This window comes from Engraulis encrasicolus, chromosome 7, assembly GCF_034702125.1.
Source record: "Engraulis encrasicolus isolate BLACKSEA-1 chromosome 7, IST_EnEncr_1.0, whole genome shotgun sequence".
In the NCBI taxonomy this organism is placed as follows: domain Eukaryota; kingdom Metazoa; phylum Chordata; class Actinopteri; order Clupeiformes; family Engraulidae; genus Engraulis; species Engraulis encrasicolus.
In genome coordinates, this window is record NC_085863.1 from 18,362,356 (window position 1) to 18,387,604 (window position 25,249).

At 43.2% G+C, this 25,249-nt stretch overlaps 3 protein-coding genes across 3 annotated transcripts in view; 1 reads left to right on the forward strand and 2 right to left on the reverse strand.

The window, feature by feature from the left end:
• tpcn1 (two pore segment channel 1) overlaps positions 1 to 5,369 on the reverse strand; it is a 31,676-nt gene extending 26,307 nt beyond the window's left edge. Inside the window, exon 1 of the mRNA XM_063202994.1 lies at positions 4,668 to 5,369. Within this exon, the coding sequence (XP_063059064.1) occupies positions 4,668 to 4,764 (97 nt within the window). The 5' untranslated portion in view covers positions 4,765 to 5,369. The remainder of the gene's footprint in view (positions 1 to 4,667) is intronic.
• Positions 5,370 to 5,584: 215 nt separating this feature from the next.
• Positions 5,585 to 15,780, forward strand: iqcd (IQ motif containing D). The gene is made up of 9 exons (XM_063203008.1): positions 5,585 to 5,740; positions 10,625 to 10,810; positions 11,729 to 11,833; positions 12,168 to 12,566; positions 13,313 to 13,474; positions 14,136 to 14,207; positions 14,297 to 14,368; positions 14,776 to 14,874; positions 15,577 to 15,780. The coding sequence occupies exons 2-9, from the start codon at positions 10,637 to 10,639 to the stop codon at positions 15,763 to 15,765; spliced, it is 1,272 nt and encodes a 423-aa protein (XP_063059078.1). The 5' UTR covers positions 5,585 to 5,740; positions 10,625 to 10,636; the 3' UTR covers positions 15,766 to 15,780.
• A 2,485-nt stretch (positions 15,781 to 18,265) lies between these two features.
• On the reverse strand, positions 18,266 to 24,262 carry tbx5b (T-box transcription factor 5b). The gene is made up of 7 exons (XM_063202134.1): positions 24,171 to 24,262; positions 23,318 to 23,437; positions 21,758 to 21,905; positions 21,274 to 21,426; positions 20,587 to 20,678; positions 19,201 to 19,322; positions 18,266 to 18,585 (listed from the first exon to the last, which is right to left on the reverse strand). Exons 1-7 carry the CDS (start codon positions 24,260 to 24,262, stop codon positions 18,266 to 18,268), a joined length of 1,047 nt encoding a protein of 348 aa, XP_063058204.1.
• Between the last annotated feature and the right edge of the window lie 987 nt (positions 24,263 to 25,249).

Sequence of the window (25,249 nt, forward strand, 5' to 3'; positions counted from 1 at the left end):
TGGTGAACAGGGCACAATCACTGTGCCAACTCACTCCATGTTCTTCTGTACATGTTATCGCACGTCAACCAGACAAGGGAACAGAGCAACACAGGAAGATGCTCAGTCTGAACATGAGCCCCACTCCCCTCACACTGAACTGTGCATGCGTGTGCAACTCTGTAGCTGTCCATGACAGGAGGAAGCACAGAGCAGGGAGGTTACTTGCATCATGCATGGTTGTAGATAATGTGTCAAGCCTGTGTTTGTCAGTGAATCTGAGGAAGACCGAGAGGTCGAAACGTCATCATGCTTGCCAGTGAATTAAAAGAAAAGATAACTTAAAAGAAGAAAAAATCCAAAAGGACTGTGCGAACTTTTTCCCACAAAACGTTACTTTTTTGTTTAGCACCAGGCACTGTGCCCAACTAACTCTACAAGTGAAGGTTACTTGCATCAACCATGAGGGGAGGGGGAAGTACATTACTCCATTCTGCTTCACTATACATGGGTTTCCCGTTTGCAAACAATCCCTGGCTGTGTGACTAGCTGCGCACTGTTCAACCTCTGATTGTTGGAAACTGCTGTCAATCAAAAAATCTGCTCACGTGGTTGGCTGCTTGGTATCTTGCCCCTTCTCACATTGTGAATGTTTGTAAAAGGAAAACCTATGTATAAAATCAAATGCACTAGACTGCAGGGCCGGGTATTGTCAAAACGCCTCCAACTATTAAGCATCACGATACAGGTGTCACAATATGATGCATGTACCGGCAAGAGGCCCAATACAATATATTGCAATATGCAGGGCTCTAAATTAACTTTTTAATCACCAGCCAAAATGGTTAGCAGATGTTTATCGTATTAGCCAAACACACACTCACAAATGGTTCAAAGTGACTGGGTGGTAGTAAGCTTTCATTTCTAACAGCCAAACTGAATTTTAACCAGCATTTGGCTGGTTGGCGGCGGGGTGTTATTTTAGAGCCCTGTCGATATAAAATATTGATCACATCCCTAGAATGCAAGTTCACCTCCAGACAGTAGCCTATAACTGCATACTGCAGGGGAGTAGCCTGGGAAAAACAATATCCAAGAGTGCGTTGCAATATGCAACCTTGCCTCCTCCACTTGCGCTTGTCTCCTCGTCCCGCCTCCTGGCCCCTCCTCCGTGGAGAAAACGATAAAGTTTCCCAGCTGTCAGCCTAGCCACAACAACTTTTGAGGGACTGTTTTTCATTCACCATCCCAGTTGCAAATGAGAAAAAGACTCTATAATTGAGCTTTTGCAAGATATTGAAATATAATGCTGTTGTAGGGGTGGGCGATATGGCAAAAATGTTGTATCACGATTTTTTAACATGAAATCTCGATTTCGATTTTTTATCACGATCTTCCATCCAAAAAATAAAATCAACAAAAAACAACTTTCATATACTTGCAATTTGTAATTTGCAGTCAATAAAATGTTAATACACTGATGATACTCTCATAAAGTGTACAATTGGAATACTATAATGTAAGCATAAAGTGAAGACAACAACACAAGTGAGAAAATGTCACCCTGATGCTGATAATAAACATCCTCACTGCAAGACGATCTATACGATTTCTCCACTTTGGCAGATTCGAGACGATCTTTTACTCAATATCACGATTCACGATTTAATATCGTCATATCGCCCACCCCTATGCTGTTGTCAGTGATGTCATCATGACGAGAAGCAGTGGAGGAGGCAAGTGGAGGAGGCTAGGTCGCATATTGCAACGCACTCCAAGAGATGTCTGTGATCTCATGCACAAGGCTTACAATATACAAGTACAGACAAGTCACTACGGCAAGACGGGTAACTAAGGCAAGGCAGGTCACGGCAAGTGATAGAGGTGAGGCAAGGTGACTCACTACAAAGGGGAGGTGAGGTGAGCCGCAACAAGACAGAGATGTGACATAATTTGCAAAGTAACCAAACACAAACAGTTGTCTGAGCCATGTTGACATTTTCTCAGAGTCTCAGAGTCAACCAACTGGTCCGGTTTTCCTCTTTAGAGATTAACCGACATAACAGAACAGGGCTGGACAATTCACATAAAATAAAAAATAATTATTTAAGAGACAGACAACTGTATAACTTCAAGCATATGGCTTGTATCATGACATCATAGTGTAATGCAGATAATATTATCATTAGCATTCATGTTATTAACTTTTTCCTTCATATTCTATAGGCTACTTTATAATGCCATGTATTGTTCCTGGACCCTACCACAACTGTTGTCCTCTGATTCTGCCCAGCCCAGTCAATGAAAAACAACAAAAAATAATTATACAGATCAAATTCCTAAAAGATTAACATGGAAACGCTTACTGTGATAATGTTTTTGCTGTATCATCCAGCCCTTGCACAGAACACAGTCCAATATGAATTCTTCACATCAGACTTTTCCTCACATACTGTTAGATAGCCTCGGTGCAGTTGGAGTAGCCTACCTTACCCTGAGATAATAGAGCGTTTCTCCAGCGGGTCCACATTTCTTAATGTTGTTTACCCCAAAGGCAGAAAATTCTGAGCAGACACAAGCTACATTCTGCTGTTATTCCCCCAGGAAGTATTTAGAAACCCAAAGGTGTGGGATTAATCGGGCACAAAGGTCCAGTCTTCCTCAATTGAGTTAAGCCATTTGCTGCACAGGGGCTGGGCTGGGCATGCATGGCAACAAGGAGCACACGAGACCTCTAAAAACAGCACTTTAATGTGATGCAGCTTAGGCCCACTGCACCACAGAAGAATAGCCAACAGACGGGTGAAAAGCTGACTTCATAAACTGATGGCTCTCAGCTCATTTTGACTGTGTGAACCACCTAGGCCATAGGCATCGGCCTATATGCCCCAAAGAAGGCCTACTAAGATGACACACATCAACAATTTGAAGCCGAATACATTTGCAATGTGCAAAGGTATGCAATAACAGGGCATTTCAAATCCCTGTTTGTACTTGCTGGAAAACCTTTCCAACTCCCATTGTCATTGTTACACACCATTCCACAGCACACAAGTGAACACTACACACTGCACACAACAAAATTGCATTTATGCCTCACCCATGCAAGAGGGCAGCCCTCAATGGGGTCCCAAGGGAGCAGTGCGGCGGGACGGTACCATGCTCAGGATACCTCAGTCATGGAGGAGAGTGGGGGAGAGCACTAGTTCATTACTCCTGCCACCAACCTGCCGGGTCGGGAGTTAGAACCAGCAACCTTTGCGTTACAAGTCTGACGCCCTAACCGTTTACCCATGACTGCCCGAACATAAAGCAGTGCTCTATGCAGTGAACCATACGACCTATTGTATAGCATTTGGCTACACTAACATCAATTTATTTTAAGAAAGCCAACGAGCTCCCAAGTTCCTGAGGTGGTAAAAAAGTGTGAGTGAATGACACTGCCTGTGACATGCAAGTGATTGTTTTAAGATCACCACACCACCTACCAAACACAGCTTCAGTTTTTACTTTTAAGATTGCTCGTGGGTCAGTGACATGACATCTTAGTAGTAGCACACATTCGGGTGGTGCAACCTCTGTGTAACATCGTACCACACAAAAGAAAAAAGAAAAGGCAAGAAAGGCGGACAAATAACCCCCTGGCCCCCTACAGGTCACCCTCATAGACAAGAGGGGACAGGATAACATGTATGCAGCGGGACAGGGAGGCATCTGCTTAACTGCTGACACAGTGGAGTCAGTTCCTGTGTGTGTGTGTGTGTGTGTGTGTGTGTGTGTGTGTGTGTGTGTGTGTGTGTGTGTGTGTGTGTGTGTGTGTGTGTGTGTGTGGTACAAAGGGCAGCTGACAAAACATGTGGCTTTCTCTGTAGTTCTTTTACACCATCTCCTTATCATTTTCTGCTACCCTGTCCTGTCTGCTTGGCGACGCACAGTAACTGAGCATCCAGCCCTCTGCTTGCCTGATCCCCTTTGTACAACCTGCTGCCCATCCTGTTTACTGCTGGTGCCTATTATGCACCCCATCTCTCTTTTGACAGCCTCTAGAAAAACAGCACAATGGACCACCGACATGGCGTGTAGTCACGCACTCATGTAGTCAAGGTGGGGGCAAAAGTTGAAAACGAATGAGGACAGTCGATCATCATGCAGCAGGACTGTGATGTGATTAAGTGCAATGACTCTCTCTCAGCCAAGTTCCAGTACAGGTGGATTTAAGCCGCAGAGTCTTTTTATACCACGAGCCTATTAGGAACTGTTGTGTCACTGCCTGACAGTGATTAAAACGACCGGTCAACATTAACTTTGTCTGGCAGAAGCAATGTATGAGCTACTCTGTAGAATAAAGAAAGGGTATATCACAACGTCAGACATGGCAAGGTAAGAGCTTAGTACGTGTAATCAACAATGGACAATAGCTCTAGCTCAGAATGCAATAAGAAGGGAACTGGGCACAGTAGTTGACAAGTGTTTAAGTGGCATAGCACGTCGACAACAACACAAGCAAAGGAACTCCGCTGCACCTTCATGTGCGTTCTTTCTATGGTTTTACAAGCACAGGGAGGTCAAGCCCAAGTCTAAACCAAACTGGAGAGGCATCGCAAGTTTAAAAGCTTTGTCCGGTCCATTTGACGTGCTCGGTATACAAGGGGACCCAAAATCGAACGAGATGACACTGTGTGACTTACTTTCATCGGGTCTTTCAGATGCGTCGTCCGTCAGCAAACCGCTTGTGTCCTCGTCCCAGGTCAAAATTAAGGGGACATCGTCGTCACCGTCAGCCATCTCACCGTTAATCAGAGTCGTTTACTGATGATGGACCAAGTTTTCCTAATAGCTCTGTTGTTTACCTCATCAATAATTTATTAAAGACCGCCACGGGTAACCATTAATCATCTCCACTGAAGCGATAACTTCACATTTATTTTAGCTATAGCTAGCTGCCTTAAAAGTTCGCGATTCTTGTGTCAACTTATAATGCATAATGTGGTGGAGAGAGCTAGCTAATATTTGCTCCAAATGAGAGAACTGTGGATAACGGGACAATGTCTGTGTTGCATTAATACACTCGATTATCAAAGTAGTTTCTGAACAACCTCAACACCAAACCATTCGATTTTGCTAACTAACTGGCTAACTAACAGACGAGTTTGCAGACGCTAGGTAAACTCTACAGAAAGTCCAGATGGGAATACAATACAAAAACAAGTTCAGTACTTATTTCTATAATGTAAAAAGGTCATTCCTAAATACATTCTTACATTTTCCATAAGCAAAATAACACTCAGCTAACAGCATATCGGCGGTACCCAAGAGAGTGCATTTATTTTTTATGACCACCACGACATGTCGTCAACCCTTTCGGACGAAACATGACAGCCCGTCAAAATAAAAGCTTACACAACTAGTAGCTCTACAGAAAAGAAAAAAGGGTGGAAAGCCCAAAGCTCCAATGTACTTTGACAGACGCAAAATTAACAAATATACACATATGTTTATATTTTGAAATTCAATCAAAATATCAGGATCTGGCACATGTGGGATAGTGAGAATTGACTTTTGTCGCATTGAAAAGCGAGTTTGTGTTGCCATGCCAATCGCATAGCAACCACTAGTTGATGATGCTTAGTTTCTGTACACAGAACGCCTGAAAACGTGGCAAATGTCAAACTTTGGAAGTGAAATTAGACGGGAATGACCAAATCGCCTCAATCAAATATAAGTGGAGGGGGAGACCTTTGATGTCCACTTTACATCTCAGGTATGTTTTAGTGTCAAATGAATAGGCCTAAAGTGTTTGTGTTGTGTTAGGTTCAAAATAAGGGGGTCAGCCCAATGTTCCCACGGCCCATTGGTCCCACAGCCCATTGGTCCCACATTGCTAAGACTTTTGCGTTTTTTCAAAACTAGGCCCAATGGTCCCACAGCCCATTGGTCCCACATCACTAAGATTTTTAAATTAATTTTTAGGTCCGTTGGTCCCACAGCCCATTGGTCCCACAGTCCATTGGTCCCACATCACAAACACTTCAATGGGCTGTGGGACCAAGGGACCCACTAGTTTGACGCCCTCTCTGTACTTCACATGATAATCAAACATTTCAAACAAGCGATTTAAGGTTAGGGTTAGGTTTAGGGTTAAGGTTAGGGTTAGGGTTAGGGTTAAGGTTAGGATTAGGGTCGTATGACGTAAGCGGTAAGTACCGAAAGAGCCTTGAACTAGTGAGTCCCGTGGGACCAATGGGCCTAGAAATTCAAATAAAAAAGCAACGTGGGACCAATGGGCTGTGGGACCAATGGGTTGTGGGACCAATGGGCTGTGGGACCAATGGGCCTAAAAAATGAAAAAAAGTCTTAGTGATGTGGGATCAATGGGCTGTGGGACCAATGGGTTGTGGGACCAATGGGCTGTGGGACCAGTGGGCCGTGGGACCAATGGGCTGTGGGACCAATGGGGCGTGGGAACATTGGTACGCTCCCAAAATAAGAGACCTACCCATGTTTGTTACTACTTGTTTACACATGACATAATCTAACAGCACGAACCGAATAACCACTCCCACTCACTCACTCACTCATTCAATCAATCAATCAATCAATCAATCAATCAATCAATCAATCAATCAATCAGACAGACAGACAGACAGACAGACAGTCAGTAAGTCAGTCAGTCAGTCAATCAATAAATCAATCAAATGTATTATTAATTTAGCACACTCTCAGTCGTGGTTTAATGTTTGAGAAAGAAACTTTAGGGATAGTATTATCATAAAAGAGAATGTTTATCAAAGCCAGATGAAAACAAAGCTGTTTTTAGCTAAAGCTGGTTCCAGCATTTTGCAGAATGGCTATGGAATTTCGCCCTGACTTTTTTTACCCAACAAGAGGAGAGTCTATAAGAGCGAAGACACAGTAAAAAAAAAAAATGCTGTGTTACTTCCACGCTTCGAGAATCGATTTTTTTGGGAGCAGAGTACTCTCTAATTGTTGAATTAAGTTAACACTGCGGGAGCGTTTCTATGTTCCCACAGCCCATTGGTCCCACATTAATAAGATTTTCAACATTATTTTTTAAGGCCCATTGGTCCCACAGCCCATTGGTCCCACAGCATAAGCTTATTCCTGCTGCATGATCCCACATTTCTAAGAATTTATTTAAATTTAGGCCCTATGTTCCAAAGGCATGATCTCTTAGTTTATTCTGAAATATGGGAACATGGAGTTGTAGAACATAGGGCCTATATTTGAATGATTTCTTTAAAATGTGGGAGCATTGAGCATCAGGAATAAGCTGTGGGACCATTGGGCTGTGGGACCAATGGGCCGGACCAATGGGCTGTGGGAACATAGAGCTGACCCCAACACTGCATTGTTTACTGTGCATCTTTTGGGATGATATGCATATCTGCAATAGCTGTACCCACTGCGACTTGCAGGCTACAAGAGTTTTAAATTCAATTCTAAACCTCACTGGGGGAAAGTGCAAGGACCAAAGCATGTGTGATCTCTTTTCTTTGTTTTGGTTAGAATTCTAGTTTCAGCATTTTGAATTAGCCTAGTTGCACCTTTCAAGGTGAATTTATGAGTATAGACATTGCAGCAGTCAACGCTACAGGAGGCACTTGTCTGTTCATTTTTTCCAATTAGGGCCGGCCCAAGCTGTTATGGGGCCGGGGGCCCTAAGCAAAATTTAATCCGGGGCCCCCCCATACCACCAGCTACTCAGCATCAGATGCTTCATAATCCTATAGGCCAAAATATGGATCCCTAAAGAAAAAATGTTGGGAACCACTGCCATAGGCTACACAGTGTGTTTAACAATCTGTAGCCTATCCACTGTTATTAGGGCTACCATAATATGTAATTTGCTTAGAACATACCAGTGCCATTTGCATTATATTACATTTAGCTGACACTTGTATCCAAAACAACTTACAGAGAGGGCATACAGTAAGTTACAAGCAAGTACAAAGTGTGGGGCCAATACAGAGTAAAGCAGTATACAAGTAATGTAGAACAGAGAAGAGAAATCTTGGAGGGCCTATTGAGTAGGCCAGAAAAAAATTATGACCTGGAAAACTAGATAATTAATTTCTTCATAGAAGTTCACTGCTCACGGGGGCCCCTGGTGGTTTGGGGGCCCTAAGCCACCGCATAGTTCGCTTATGCCTCGGGCCGGCCCTGTGGACAATCAATTATGTGTCAGCATTGACTCAGCAATCATACAAATATGCAGCAGCGAGGGTGCCCCAAGACCACCACATAAGCTATTGTTACAAAGGTCTTGCGAAGTGCTACAAAAATATATCAATCCTTTTTCTTTCCACAGTGTTCAAGGCCTTCATCTGCAACTTTGCACTTTTGATAACTGGCCTAGTTTAAAAGAAAACAAAAGTGTCAATCTTAAATTGGATTAAATGAAGTGGACAAATTCCAGGCCTTATACCATACACAGAATTCAATTGATGGTGGTTAAAAACAATATTGCACCCCACAAATAAAATCATATTGTCATGTAGACACGTCTAAACTGATCATACTATTGCAGTCCGACTTATTTGTTTATCGTGTGGTGAATGGATGATTAAACTTAAGATGCAATGGCGGTAAGTAGACTACCTCCGTGGTCTGATTCACAATAACTTATCAGACTTACTGTACTTTTTACAGCTTTGAAATGCTGCATATTCATGGCAGCCAGAAGACTTTAGTACTAGACCTGGAACTGGCAACCTGATGTTTGCTTAAAATGTAATCCTCTAAAAACCCTTAACATTCTAATGGGAAAATAACAACAAATAGCCTACCGTATGACGTCAAATAGAAGCTTGTTGATGGCTGTGTGGACCTGTGTAAGCTTACTGTCTAAATATGTGCTCCCATTCAATGTAATAAGGTGGTAGTCTTTGGTCTGGTGCAGGTATAGCTGCGCTGTAGAGACATGAATCAGGTGGCTGGCCTATGTACAGGCTATTTTTAACTAGAGATGCACCGGATCCGGTTCCGGATCCGGAAAAGGCAGGATAATAGGGTTTTTCACAGGATCCGGATCCGGCAGGATCTTAAGCAGTGGATCCGGTATCCGGCAGTTACCTAAAAATCAGGATCTGGTGCATCTCTAGTTTTTACGTAGCCTAGGCTTTTCAGTCAGTCTTTCACAACCCCAATCACTGCATGGAGTGAAAGCCCTTTGGAAGCGGCCGTTGCAGGCAGTTTGTCAGTAAGCCAATGAGTCTAAAAGATAGTTTGAGCCAACGTAATAAAAAGGGCCCACGTGTGCGAGTAGACTAACCCTTTCGTAGGATCCGGTATCCGGTTCCGGCAGGATCTTAAGCAGTGGATCCGGTATCCGGCAGGATCCTAAAAATCAGGATCTGGTGCATCTCTATTTTTAACTGCAGGTCTTGGTGGCATGTAAACTGATCCAATGCATCTCCTATCTACAATTTCACCAGAATCCTTTATTTTACTGACCCGTGCTGGAAAAACAGCAACATTCTGCAACCTCAGGGCAACAAAAATGCTACCCAACAGCTATCACTCTCAGATCTGGACTGGGGGAGAAATAGGACTCGGGCACTTTCGGCTTATAGGGAGCTCTCATAATTAGCAGCGCAGAACTGAATCACCGGTGGGCGCCACACCCTTGTGGGCCCCACACCGTTGTGGGCCCCTATTTTCAGAAATGTTAATAAAAACACAAACATATATATATATATATTTACATTTCTGAAAATAGGGGCCCATGCGGGTGTGGGGCCCGCCGTTAAATGCCCGCTATGCCAGATGGCCAGTCCAACCCTGATCACTCTCTGTCCTCTTAACTGTCCCATGACACTGACCTACTGCCTTGTTGGGCCCTCCTACTGTCTCATCTTGTCATAGCCTATGATTACCGCTAAGTGTGAACTGCCAAGGTCCCATGAGCCAGTCTGTGTAACAAATGACAAGTGCCATGGGACAGTGTGGGATTCAGATACAGAGAAGAAATACATATGAGACACAGTAGATCGAATGTGTATTGTAATGATCGCCCTCTGTCCTCTGATGAGGTCACTGGCCCCTGAGTGTGAATGTGTGTTTGCCTAGCTGTTGCAGAGTACAAATATCACATTTTTATACCTAAGCTAAATAGTACAGTTGATGTCCACTCGATGATGCTTCTCCTACCAGACAAGAAACCAAAATCTTGTATATTGTGTCAGGCTGTCTAAGTAAGTTATATCAAACTTTCTAGGCAAGTAAGTAAGAAAAGTAAGTCTACGTACTACGTACAGTTGAAACTGACGCCTATATTGAACAATGATAATACTACTAATAATAATGGGCAGTCATGGGTAAGTTGTCGGTTCGACTCCCAACTCGCCAGGTTGGTGGGGGGAGTAATTAACCAGTGCTCTCCCCCATGCTCCTCCATGACTGACGTAAACTGAGCATGGTACCGTCCCGCCGCACTACTCCCTTTCGGGTGCCATTGGGGGCTGCTTCCTTGCATGAGTGAGGCATAAATGCAATTTCGTTGTGTTTAGTGTGCAGTGTACACTTGTGTGCTGTGGAGTGCTATGTCACAATGACAATGGGAGTTGGAGTATCCCAGTTGGGCATTCACTTTCACAATAAAGTGCGTTTTTAATTTCTTTTCCAGAATCGTAGAACAATGCTTGCCTCCGAAGCACCACCACAAGTGGTCATGTCTGGGCAAGTGGTCGTTTCGCCATCCAAAACCAAGACCGCCCGCGATGACTGCCTGAAGATCATGGACCCGTCCAGGAAGAAGCTGGTGTCCCTGGAGACACAGCGCATCGCCGGCATCCTGGAGGCCTGCATCCAGGTAACCCTGGGGGTGCGCCGGAGATTGGGGGGGTCCGCAAGATTTTTCTGTGTTGAGGTTGTGACCAAAATTCTGCTTGCGAACATTAGAATTAGTCCAAATCAAACCAAATTAAAATGTGTTTTGGTCCCCATGTAAAGCCATTAAGCTACTGATTAACATCTTGAGCCAGAACCGTTGTAATTAATCCCTCACATCATTTTTTAGTGCGTATACACGTGTAGAAGTTTGGGTTGGGGGACGCGGCTTGTCTTGGGCTCAGGTAAGGTGGGCTTTAAGAAAAAAAAGGTTAAGAACTACTTACTTAGAGGAATTGAGAATCTTGTGTGCTAAAAAAAACTATAGGCCCATTTCAGATCTCCCCTTTAAAGGTAAGGTTATTGAGAAAGTAGTATGTAACCAGAGTGGGCTAATAACTACTTTGAATGGTCTTTATCTACACAGTCTTACTTTTTTTCTTTTTCTTTTTTTTTTACAATATTCTTTGTCTATCTCTTCTTTCTTTCCCCAAAAGGACATTGAATAACAATTGTGTATGATAATGTGCTATAAAAATTAGAGATGCACCGGATCCTGATTTTTAGGATCCTGCCGGATACCAGATCCACTGCTTAAGATCCTGCCGGATCCGGAACCGGATACCGGATCCTACGAAAGGGTTGAAACACATAGCCTACTCACACACGTGGGCCCTTTTTATCACGTTGGCTCAAAGTATTTTGACTGAAAAGCCTCGGCCACCGGATCCTGGATCCTGGAACTGGATCCGGATCCTGTGAAAAACCCTATTATCCTGCCGGATCCGGAACCGGGTCTTGGATCCGGTGCATCTCTAATAAAAATATTATTGAATGAAGGAAGCGAAGGACAGCACTCTTCAGATTTATTTATCAAAATATTATTACCATTGCCATCCAGAAGGTGGAGATGATCTCCCTGCTGCCGGCTGTTATGACCAACAAAGGCCTGAGTCACGTTGCGGCTGACGACGGGCTGAGAACGATGATGGAGAATCACATCGAGGTTTGTCTATATTGATATTCATATTCATATCGTTTTAGTTTAGCTTAGTTTCAGTGATTTTACAGTATTTTTTGACACTGCACACTACAAATATTAAAATAAGTAACGTGTTGGGTGATGGGCCTTTGCACATTCTGTCAAAAGGAAAACACAAAATAGCTCAAAATAATTTACTTCCATTGTTCCATTGTGGTGGTTGTTAATTGTAAATGTATGCACACAGGTACAGTCCAGATGAGTCTTTAAGTCTGTATAAGACAAACAGAATGACAACACAACACATGCCAAAAGCATACAATATGAATACAGGAAAATAGTCCCTTACATCCCTTAGGTCAGCGACCGGTACGAGTACCTCCGTGCCCTGACAGCAAAGCCAGAGAACCAGACGCCGTCAACACTCAAGGGGAAGGCGGACGCAGCGGACAGTGTCCACTGCTCCATCCAACACTTGTTCCGGAGGAACCAGGCCTGCCCCTTGGTCAACCGGACACTGGGCTTCCTGATGGGCATGCTGGAGGCAGGCTCGCACGAGGAGAGCACCGGGGCGCTGGCCAAGGGCCTGGTGGAGCTGCGCTCGGTGCTGCTGGAGCGTCTGCTCACCACGCCCATGGAGGAGAAGGAGCGCATGTGCCGCATGCAGGAGACCTCGCAGCGCTACCATAGCAACCTGGAGCTGGTGTCCAGCCTGGAGGCCGAGGTGGCGGCTTCCATCAAGGACAAGGACGATGCGGTAGGCCTGAAGCAGAGTTAAGTAGAGTGGGGAGAGTAGAGTAGAGTGGATACTAAATACTATTACCCTGCACAAGGACGATGCGGTAGGCCTGAAGCAGAGTTAAGTACAGTAGGGAAGAGTAGAGTAGATACTAAATACTGTTACACTGCACAAGGATGAGGAGGTACAGTTACGTATGGCCTAAAGGAGAGTTACGTAGTAGACTAGAGTAAAGTAGATATACTATCACGCAGTATAGGATGAGGAGGCAGGCCCAGAGTTATAACTCCAGTGTGTGCATTTTTTATTTCTTTACTTCCCGGATTCATGCTATTTTTTCCATGAATATCTACAAACACCACCTTTTCTAAGTGTTCATTATGGCTTGGAAATGTACGCTGTTCATACATGAATCGGTGGATTCTCTCCATGTAAATCCACCATTTTAAATGACCAATCGTAGACATCTTATGCTGTAAAAGACCAGGCCAGTATGTTGTGTATGCATGAAGGGCAGCATATGCATGAAGGGCAATGCATGCATGAAGGGCAACAAATGCAAGACGGGCAAGCATACTTTGTATGTATTAGTAAAGGCCCTGTGTACTGTCATAGTGCTGTAGTACTCTGGTAGTGAAGTTTTGTCAGTGACTATTACAACGTTCCAGTGGTGGAACGGCATGTGTTAAGGGGCTATCTCCTCAAATTACCCACCACTGGACCTTCAAGACCTCCATCACTGTTCCTTCTGGCCCCTCTATCAGATCTTTGAGAAGAACCTGACCATCCGCCGCCTGAAGAACTCACTGCACCAGATGGAGAAGATCTCGGAGGACTTTGTGTCGCGGACGCGCCAGGATGCCGAGAAGCAGAATCAGGCCGAGCAGAACGCCTCCTTCGGCCGCCAGCAGCGCATGAACCAGGAGGTACCTATGTGGAACTAAAGCTCTTTCATTTGTCAAGATCAAGTGAAGTTTTAAATATGTTCTTGAGGGTTTTTAGCCTTTATTAGGATAGTGCAATGAAGAGTGGGACAGGAAATGAGCGGGAGGGAGTGAGGGGGGAGATTCGGGGCAGGAGATTCAGGGCAGGAAATGAGCTGAGGAGAGATGGGCTGGGAAATGACCTAGGCTGGGTTTGACCCAGCATATATGGGCATATAGTCCATCTGTGTGTTGTACCTCTTATAGAGTACATCTCTCTTCACAACGGAATTATCTGTATCTGTTTATTTTTTATTTTTTATTATTTTTTCTTTTCTAATTGGCTGATGGGGTTACCATTAATTTATTTGAACCAGTGATATAACTGGGATGGGATCTAACTGGGATGTGCACAGAATCTTTGTTTGGAATGCCTATGGCGTCTTAGGGATAACATTGTAGGTAAAATGTGCACGATATTATTATATATTTCCAATGTTCCGGAAATTATTCCAAAGAGATAGATTCTATGCACATCCAAGTTAGAGGCGTCCGACAGAGAAGTGTCTAACTTGGTTGGTCTGTAGATTCCGGTGCACTTGGCATGAATCTTACAACCTCACAATCATACGGGTTAATTGATGTCATCTGTGTTGACTCCTAGGTCAACCTGCTGAAGGCCCAGCTGATCAGTCTCATCACAGACAACCGCGACGTGGAGATGACCATGCGCAAGGTGTGAGGGACAGACCTACCAAAAATCTGAATACCGAAAATCTAGACATCTGATTGTATATTATACAGCTCTGCAATTTCTGTTTGCAGAAAAAATACAAAGTGGAGACAGAGATCGAGAATTGGATTCAGAAGTATGACGCGGACATGGGTGAAAAACAGGTACGGTTGAGACGTCAGCTGATATGAAACTCAGTTCTATAGGACATAGTCCCCTGTTCCAATCGCATGTATTTCTTGACTTAACTGAACACACAATTTTTGTCTTGTTGTTCTTTGTTTCACAAATTTGCCATATACTTTAGTACTCTCTGTGTGTGTGTGTGTGTGTGTGTGTGTGTGTGTGTGTGTGTGTGTGTGTGTGTGTGTGTGTGTGTGTGTGTTTGTGTGTGTGGGTGTGGGTGTGTGTGTGTGTCACACATATACGTAATGTGTGTGTACGCACATTTTTCTGTGTGTATATGTATGAGTCTGTGTGTGTGTGTGTGTGTGTGTGTGTGTGTGTGTGTGTGTGTGTGTGTGTGTGTGTGTGTGTGTGTGTGTGTGTGTGTGTGTGTGTGTGTGATCAGGTGGAGCTGGAGGAGTTGGAGCGTGTGTTTGAGGAGGAGAAGGAGGAGCTGAGGGAGTTGGAGGAACACTACAGCGTCCTGGAGGAGGAGTACCTACAGGTGCGCTAACACACGCTACACTCAATTATGGACATTAAGAAGAGAGACTACTGATACTCCTGGACACTTTGTTGGTCACTTTGTCTTGGCTTTTAGGTGCCACTCAGCTAAGGCACATGTGACACTTTACTATTTGGTGTGTGTGTGTGTGTGTGTGTGTGTGTGTGTGTGTGTGTGTGTGTGTGTGTGTGTGTGTGTGTGTGTGTGTGTGTGTGTGTGAGATGCCTTGGCTAAATGTATGTAACAGTGAGCTATACGTATATGGTTATTTTATGTGTAAGTATGTGTGTAATGTCTCGTGGGCAATGTCTTTATTTACTGTATGTGTGTATGCTACTTGACACCTTAATTTCCCCCTGGGATCAATAAATGAAGCTCTACTCTACTCTACTCTACTCTAAAATAAATAAATAAAAAACAGCAACAATATTTTCTTGAAATATTCAAATATACTCAATGTTCAATTATGTACATTAGTAAAATAATTTAAATTAAAATGAAAAATGTTCAATTATATACATACAAATTATAAATACAAATTACAATTAAAATTGAATAAACAAATGACAACAGCAACAGTATCTTCTTGAGATATTCATATATACTCAATGCTCAATTATGTACATTAAGAAAATAAATAAAATATTAAAATTAAATAAATAAATAAGTAATAAAAAACGCGACAATATTCTGTGTGTGCAGGTGATGGAGGAGCAGCGTCTGGCCCTGGAGAGGCAGGAGGAGGAGGAGAGGGCCCAGGAGGTGATGGGCCGCGCTGCCATCGTCATCCAGGCCCACTGGAGGGGCTACTGCGTACGCAAGGCCATGAAGGCCAAAGCCAAGGCCAAGGGCGGCAAGAAGGGCAAAGGGGGCAAGGGCAAGAAGAAGTAGCAATACTAATGGATGGGGGGGGGGGGGGAGAGTAGCAATACTAATGGATGGGGGGGGGGGGTAGCAATACTAATGGATGGGGGGCGGGGGGGGGGGGGGAGTAGCAATACTAATGGATGGGGGGGGTGGGGGAGTAGCAATACTAATGGATGGGGGGGGTGGGGGAGTAGCAATACTAATGGATGGGGAGGGGGAGTAGCAATACTAATGGATGGGGGGGGGAGTAGCAATACTAATGGATGGCGAGGGAGGAGTAGCAATACTAATGGATGGGGAGGGGGAGTAGCAATACTAATGGATGGCGAGGGAGGAGTAGCAATACTAATGGATGGGTGGGGGGGTAGCAATACTAATGGATGAGGGGGGACCGGGGTGGTGCAAGGGGAAGGAGACGTATTAATACTGCTGTATGAGGGGTGGGGGTGGGGGGAGCGAAAACAACAGCAGAAAAACACTGGGGTTGGCTGTTTCTTTTATTGTTTTTGAAATGGTTGTTAGTAATAATATTTAATCAGTTGTTTTGTTTTTTGGCTATTTTGGACATTAAACTAACAAGAAAGACAAAGGGGAAGAATAAGTTGAAATAGTGGATGAAATATAATTGTGGATGAAGACGGGGGAAAAAACAAAACAATCAAAAACAAACACTGGGGCTTTTCGTGTTTTTTTTTAGCTGGTTGTCAGCAAAGAGGTTTTTTTTTTTGCTATTTGGACATTAAACTAACTATGAACTTGAGAGGGGTTGCCTCTTTTTTTTAACCTGCAGGTTATAAACGGAGACCGTTATTTAAAAAAATGACTTTGCTCTTGAAATATTAAATGATGAACTTGAGTTGAGTAGGCCTACTATAGGATGACTGAGTGTCGTGTTGGTTGAGGTCTCTCCTGTTATGCTGCTGTCTCAATATTTGAAAAGGCCCTTTCCTTTGCAAGTTTGGCGTAACAGCTCTCGCTCCCTCTCTCTCAGAACAAATGAAGAAAATATTATATACAGGCGAAAGGATTATCAGTGAATATCCAGTGAAACTTCTATGTCAAATAAGTCCTTATCTGATTATATTATTATCTGATTTAAGGAGGGGTACACCAGATAACATACTGTAGGTATTATCAAAGTTGTACTAAAGATTTTACATTGTTCTCTTTCAAGTCCTTGTACTCATGGTTCTGAGAAGTTTAGTCAGTGGGGTGTAGCGCCCTCTGTTGTTGTCATAGCACAAATGCATCTTCATCTCTAAAGTAATATTCCCTTACTAATTCTAATACTATACACGTATGTTCCATTATTTGCCACAATAGGCTGAAATGTTCACAAAAATGTGTTGTGTTTAGCTGTTGATCATATGTAACCTTTTATCGGAAATGGCTTGGGACATTTGTCACTGTTCCTGCGGGCACTTGGGCTCATTTTTTTGTATTTAGATCTACGGCACATATGGTGGTCTCTTGACAACTATTGCGTTGAAATTGAATTTTGGGTAAATGACTGTTGTAAGCCACGGCCTGTGTAATGCTATTATATGGTAATATGTAGCGGGGGGGCAGGATTGAGAAGTGGATACACACGCACACACACACACACACACGGGAGGGCCCAAAGTGCTCGGACGAGAAGTACTCTGGTCCACAGGAGTTAAATGGCTGCTATTACGACTCCCAGCCAAAGCATTCCTGCCCCGTTTAATTGCTTTTAATTGAGGGACGGTTCCTTACTGGAACATTCGCCCAGGGTCAAAACACATTGTGTTTTAATGCCAACCATCAAATACTTGGGATGGTCACAAGCCATTTAGGCGTAAAGGCGTGTTTTCTTACTTATATATTTATTTTAGACCATGAGTCGATATGCTCCTTAAGTGTAAAATAAACTGATTTGAACATGTCCATAGGCTACATGTTGCCTTTTATTTCAGGTACATGAGACAACAAAACATGACAAACAGCGCCACCACAATTGCACACTGTGTGACTGTGAAGTGCAAACACTGTTCCTTAAACCTTTGCCTAAACAGTCAGCAACACAGTGTGCAACATCATGCAAAAATCACTTCAGCCACACTGATACTGCACTGACAATTATGATATGAGTATACAATTCCAATTCTGGGGTGATTGCTGTGATGATTATCTTTGTTTTCTTATTGCTTTTATCATACATCAGCATTTGGAATCCCATGTCATGCAGGTTATCCCATTCCTAGTCATACATATGTAGCACTGCATGCATTCCTGTGTCATCATACTAAACATAGCAATGACATAACATACACAAATGTATTACATGCACACGTGCACACACACACCCACACACACACACACACACACACACACACACACACACACACACACACACACACACACACACACACACACACACACACACACACACACACATTCATGCCACATCACAAACATGCACATTCACACGTTATCTTCCTTTCCTCAGATAGTACCATTAAACATGCATGTACTACTCCTACAGAGGACACGTGTGCACAGGTTAGAGTCCCAGACAGTCTGACGTGTAGCTGGGGTTGCCACTAACCCTCTGGCCAGTGCAGAAGGGGGCTTGCGGAAGACAGTCTTGGTGGAAGGGCCAGTGGGAGACGTGCGTCCCCTCCGTGTCCCCAGCGGAGCCGAAATACAAGCAGGGCTGCAGACCGGAAGCTGCTGCTGCTGATGTTGCTGCTGCTGCTGCCGGCTCTGTGGTGTAGAGGACACTGGAGGACACGAAGGGACCGATGTTCCCACGGTGCTCTGGGTGGGGCAGCATGCCAGCACAGCTCAGGTGTGTGTCTGTGTTCACACATGACGGGTCACCTGCCGAAGAAAACGAGTCAAACTGAGAAGAGCAGCAAACGTATCCTTTGGAAATGTGACGGAACACAACTACAACATTTTCCAGTGTGAAAATAGCAATGGATTTGATTTTCTCGGAAATGCAGGGCAGTCCTCTTTTTCAACGTAGATGTGACATAAATTAAAACATACAGTATAAATATACAATGTACACTACCGTTCGAAGGTTTGGGGTCATCCTCATTTTTTCAGTTTCAGTTTCAGTTTTTTGCAATTCAAGTTATAGACATCTATTAAACAGTTTGTTTGAAATAGGACACTACAAACGTAAGTACTGAACAGCCAATGATTAAAAAAAGGTATGATTGCCCCGTCAAATTGATTAAACTGGACAGAAGAGAGACATCAAACCAAACTGTTTCTCACATTTTCTACATTGGAATATGTGTTTGAAGTAAGTAAGTTAGTGAAGTAAGTGGGAGAGAGAGATGGGTTAGGGCTGGGATTTTTGGAAATGACCCATGCCAGATTCTTGGGTCTCCACCACAGCCCATATGACTCTGCCAGTCATCACACAGTATAGATGATTTTGTAATTCATAAAATGTTAGTAATAACTCCATATTCAATAATATACCTTTTCCTTTGGCCTCTCTGCCAGCCATGCAGGATGTGGGGAAAGGAAGCCCTCTTGGAGGCTGAGCAGCAGGCATCACTCTGGGCCTGGTGGTGTTTTGGGGAACCAGGACGTACTCCTTACTTGGAAAGACAGACAAGCCGAGATGGGCATGAGGACAGACATGTAGAGGATCAGAGGCATCAAAAAAGTACAAGTTAAAAAAAAGAAACATAATTTCCTTCCAACACAGCTACAGTAACTTATTTGAGAAACCAGTAGACCTGTGTACTTGTCCTGTGATTAGATACCTCTGCGCTGGTTGGATCAAGTTTGTGGTGGGTTCTTGTTGGGTTTTCAGTGTTTTTCGGTAACAACACAGTAGATGTACCACATGTGTTGTACTTACACCATACATTTTCTTTTACTTTAACTTTTGACACCTCTGTAGAGGATGGGAAAATAAGTCACACACTCCAACGACTCACTACACAGATATTAAAAATAGGCCTAGATATACACACATATGCAGTGCTGAAGGACAGGTTTTGAGTCCCTTTGGATTCTCTAAGATGGTGTGGCATTGGACTAACTTGCCAGATGATGCATCTCTTCTTTCGCTACACAGATATTTTTTTTACCTAGATACACACAGATGCAGTTCTGTGATCGACATATTTTGTGTCCTTTTGGATTCTCTAAGATGGTGTTGTGCTAGATTAACTCGCCAGATGATACTTCTCTTCTTTCGCTTACAACACCAGGCTAAAGAATCACGGTTGACCCTCCCAATTAAGAAATAAAGCAAATCCAATACAATGTGAAATATTTGGAACTTTGCTATTTCGGACTTGATTTGAGTGGTGGGCTAGAATTGGGTTACTGGAGCAAGCCAAGACCATACACATCATGAAAGCAGTCTACTATAGCAAATGGTGGTAAAAGCCTACAAGTAGTGCCGATGTTCTCCTCTGATCTGACTAGGACCAGACTCACTCAGTAATTCATGATCATCTATCTCACTTGTCTAAAGCTGTATTTGCAGCCTCCCAAAGCCCTCCTCCGATCTTTGATAATTGAGTTTGCGAAACACAATTAGAGAGATCCATTCAACTGCCCATGGCCGCCCGCCCGCCTCACCCCCCACCACACGCCCCCATGCCCGCTGTCCTTGTCATGTGTTTATCACTCACAAATCAACACACACACACACACACACACACACACACACACACACACACACACACACACACACACACACACACACACACACACACAGATAGTATAGCATGTAGGCCTACAGAGTGAGAGGGCGAGAGAGCAACAATCGGAACAGGCCATTCTTACAATATGCACACTACACTAGTGTGTCTAAAATGATTGTTAATACAACCAGTCCATGTAAACCTTGGCATCTGGGACAAGCGACGCAGATCCAGGTCCTCATTGCCACGGAAACCCTTCGCAAATGGGTTATTCTCAATCTTTAGTTGGGTGATCTGGAGGATGACAAGAAAGGGTTAACTGTAGCCTGTTACCCAGTCCACGGTTAAGTGTATCTACATACCAATATGTCCTGTGATGTTCTTACACTGTAGTGTACACACCTAAACCTAACCCCAATATAGTGTAAGTACATCATGTTACAAGCAGTTACATATTTTATCAACTGTAGCCTACCTAAATAACGAAACAGACACCTTAAAATAAAGTGTAAATCTGAAGCCTGTAACATTTGTCTGTGAGTTTTTATTCCATGACAGGATAGGATGATGTTTCGATTATTGTCTTCATCAGATGCTCCACCTGATGAAGGCAACAGTCGAAATGTCATCCTATGATAACAATAATAATAATAATAATAATAATAATAATAATAATAATAATAATCCTGCGATAATACAAAGAAAAGAGGACTCCTCACTCCAAATTACATTCAGCCTTTGTCCTGCACCTTTTCCTGGGATGTGCACAATCTTAACCTTCAACATTTCGCTGTGCCTTTTTCCCTAAATTGTATTGGTATGAAATATGTATGACTAACAGCAATATATAAAAAAATGTTTTCCTAAAATAAATTAAAACAAATCTTACGGCATGATTCTGGTAAGATGTTACAGCGATGAAGGCCGTCTCTGGGAAAGAGTGTGTGAAGAAGGAGGTGTTGGGTGACCCGAAGCCGCTCTTCTCATCTGCCCTGATGATGTGCAGTCGAGGCTGATACTTGTGCATGGAATTTAAAATGATCTGGGGTAACAAAATATTCAATCTTTGCTGAAAACAAATGAACTGCATTATAACAACATTGCTATGACATTACCGAAGGTCTTAAATTACAGATTATTACCATTTTGGTAACAACAACCTTGAAATAGGGACTGTGAAGAAAAAGGTTAATCCGTGCCATTCAATGAATTCTACAAAACTAACAGTTCAGTTTTGAAGTGTACATTCAACATTCAGAGAGCTGAATTTAACATTTCTGAGAGCTGAATTTAACACTAGAATATTAAATGAGACCACATATTCAGAATAGTGTTGACTGTAGTCTTAACACTGTAAAATGGGCTGCACTCACATGGCCAAAGGGGTCGAGGTGGTTGTTGGTGAGTTTGAGCTTGTGGAAGGAGACGAGCTGCCTCATCCAGAGGATGCCCGGGGCGGGGGAGTCTGGGTGGACGTACAGCCGACCCAGGATAGCCGCCTCCGCCTTGCCACTCACTGACCTCCAGTCACAAACACACACACACACACACACACACACACACACACACACACACACACACACACACACACACACACACACACACACACACACACACACACACACACACACACACACATGGTATAATACCACCAATACAAAGTACCTGAATGTAACATTTACTTTTGCCAGTGACAATTAACAATGGCCATTAACAAGTATGCCTTATTCACAGATAGATACAAACACATGCACTGATGCACACACATATATGCATGCATGCATGCATGCACACGCGCGCGCGCACACACACGCGCGCGCACACACACACACACACACACACACACACACACACACACACACACACACACACACACACACACACACACACACACACACACACGGTATAATACCACCAATACAAACTACCTGAATTTTACATTTACTTTTGCCAGTGACAATTAACAATGACCATTAACAAGTATGCCTTATTCACAGATAGACACAAACACATGCACTGATGCACACACATATATGCATGCACGCATGCACGCACACACGCACGCACACACACACACACACACACACACACACACACACACACACACACACACACACACACACACACACACACACACACAAACACACGATGTTATAGCAATGACCAATGAAAAGTACATGCCTTCCCTCTCATTCCAGTCTCACATCAAAAACATCACCAAATCTGCCTTTTTCCATCTCAATAACATCTCCAGACTCCGGCCCTCACTCTCCGACTCTGTGACTGAAACACTTATTACTTATTACTTACTACTCCAATGGGGTACTCTATGGCCTACCCAACAAAGCCTTGGACCGAATACAGTATGTTCAGAATTCAGCAGCCAGAATTATATCTCGCACAAAGCGGTGGCAAAACATCACTCCCACACTCAGACAGTTTCACTGACTCCCAGTGAAGTCCCGCATTTAGTACAAAATTCTCCTGTTAGCATACAAATCACTTCACTCTCTTGCTCCTCTCTGAACTCCTCCAACCCCATTCCCAGTCCAGGTCTCTGCGGTCTAATGAAAAGGACAATATCATCATCCCCCGAGCCAGACTTCGTACTGTTGGTGACAGAGCTTTTTGTGTTGCTGCCCCTACGCTCTGGAACAGTCTACCTCCCAACATACGCCAGGCCCCCACACTGGCTACGTTCAAGAAGCACCTTAAATCCCATCTGTACACAGAAGCTTATGGACTTTAACTTCACTGGCCCTGCCCTTCCCCTGCCCCTTCTCCCCACCTTCAACACCACAGTAGTGTACAGAACACTAGCCATTTGGAATCATCCACGCATTTATGTTTTCTTGTCTGACAAAATTATCTTTTCGTAAGTATCTACAGATAAAAAAACACTAAAGCCACAACATCATTATTTAAATCCTCACCACTGGTTGTCTGCAAACTTGTAGCGATTGTTGTCGACTGGTATGATATCCATCAGGAAAATGTATTTTGCTTTGGGGTTGAGGCCAGTCACTCTTATCTTGTAGCTGGGAAACATTCGTCTATGGGGAGAAAACCACAATAACAGACCATCAAGTTGAAAATGGTGAATATAATGAGTGTAGCCTCTTACTGCAGATGGGGTCGCCGGCGGGCCTATTCACTATTTGCCGAAAATACTCAACTACATCATAACAACATTGCTATGACAGTGCGGAGAGCCTTAAGTAACAGATTAAGACATATACATTACAATTTTGGTGACAGTAAGGTTATAACATAGGTGCTGCGCTAAGGGGTTAACAAGTTCCACCACTAACACTTGCGATAAATTATTTGATGTATACTGAGGGCGCATGGAAATATACAAACACTTGTAAATTAGGTGTTGGTTCATAAAATGTCCTCTTTTTTTACCTTAGAATTTAACAATATTGGTTTACTGTCACTAGCTTCCCTCAAACCGACATCCATTCTGGTCCAATCATTGTTGATAAGCCGGAATCACACACAATTCTACTTCTGTGTATTCACTTTCAATGGCTGCTGCTAATACAGTGGCTGTTGCAGGTTGCATAGCGTAGACTTCGGACATCATGCTGGACAATAAGCAGTGGTGACCAAAAAAATAATAAAGTGATGTCTGATTCTATTACACTGAAAATGAACGGAATTTGAAGAGACATCTACAGTGTCAAGTGTCTATACATTATTGTGACACCCTGCGTATTCGATTATATCTGAGGATACCTAATATTAATTTGACTGGTATCTCTATAGAATAATTCCACGCACCGTCCTGCTTTTGTGATGATCATTTCTGTCGTGACTGAATGGAATTTGGCCCACAGTTCTTTTTCATGCAGATGCACCTGAATCCCATCCATGCTCTGAGGAAAAAACATATTCTATATATTGCATATTCTCATGCAAAAAATATTGTATAGTCTATGACACTTATAATGTGATTCAGTTATAATATTAGAAAAATAAGAAAATAGTCACTTTACACTTTGGGCCATATGAGTACACAAACACAAACACATTCCATCTAGTTTCATATGGTGCATAAACTGTGTGTGGAATGTGTAAGTATGAGCAAATGAATGATGAGAAACAAAAAGCCACCTTTACTGTATAGTAGAGCCATGTAAGATTTTTTTTTGTATAGCTCCTACATGAATCATAATTTTTTCCCCTGAAATGTGCATTGCTATAATTATTATAACTATGTGTCTGGCTGTACAATTGTAGCCTACAAGTCTGATCTAAAGTAGTAACAAAATATTTTATGCAACTGTTAATCCCTGACAGGTCACACGTGAATTGATACAAGACGCCTAACAATAATGATAATATTTACACACACACAAAAATGCAAAGAAACCCCATGCATAGGCACGCCCTGACAAAGACTTCCTTTGAATTGACTTACCTGGTGCGAAGTAACGGACGCCAGATCCAATTGATCACATCGCTGCTCAACTTTACCTGTTGTTGGAAGTGCACCATCTCCACTTGCCATTCTTTAAGAACGTTGAGCTGGAACACAGAACTACAGTGAGTAGGATGAGTCTTCCCTCTTCGTTTGATTATATCAACTAGGTTTCATGGCTTCATTTTTGGCATTAAAACATCGACTTCAAAAAACGCATGCAGGCACACAAAACACAGACGCAATCGTGTGCGTAAATCTGTGCGTAATTTGGTTTACTAGTCCGATCTTCTCCGCAAGGGGACGTTGTGTTACAGGTATTTGATCGAGCACATGAACAACTGTCAGAGAAGTGGTTGGAAGCTCGGGCTGGCGACCGTTCCCATTAGAAGAGGAAAGGTGTGCTGTGTTTGCTGAAGACCACAGAGGAGCAACAGCC

Bases quoted from the DNA above. Each gene is read 5' to 3' on its own strand.
- iqcd (XM_063203008.1), top strand. From the start codon at position 10,637: ATGCTTGCCTCCGAAGCACCACCACAAGTGGTCATGTCTGGGCAAGTG. The intron at 10,811-11,728 runs GTAACCCTGGGG...ATTGCCATCCAG, and splicing joins TCCTGGAGGCCTGCATCCAG to AAGGTGGAGATGATCTCCCT. The intron at 14,369-14,775 runs GTACGGTTGAGA...GTGTGTGATCAG, and splicing joins CGGACATGGGTGAAAAACAG to GTGGAGCTGGAGGAGTTGGA.
- tbx5b (XM_063202134.1), bottom strand. From the start codon at position 24,262: ATGGATGGGATTCAGGTGCATCTGCATGAAAAAGAACTGTGGGCCAAA. The intron at 23,438-24,170 runs GTGCGTGGAATT...TTCTCCCCATAG, and splicing joins ATCATCACAAAAGCAGGACG to ACGAATGTTTCCCAGCTACA. The intron at 20,679-21,273 runs GTAAGATTTGTT...GTCATCCTCCAG, and splicing joins CATCTTACCAGAATCATGCC to ATCACCCAACTAAAGATTGA.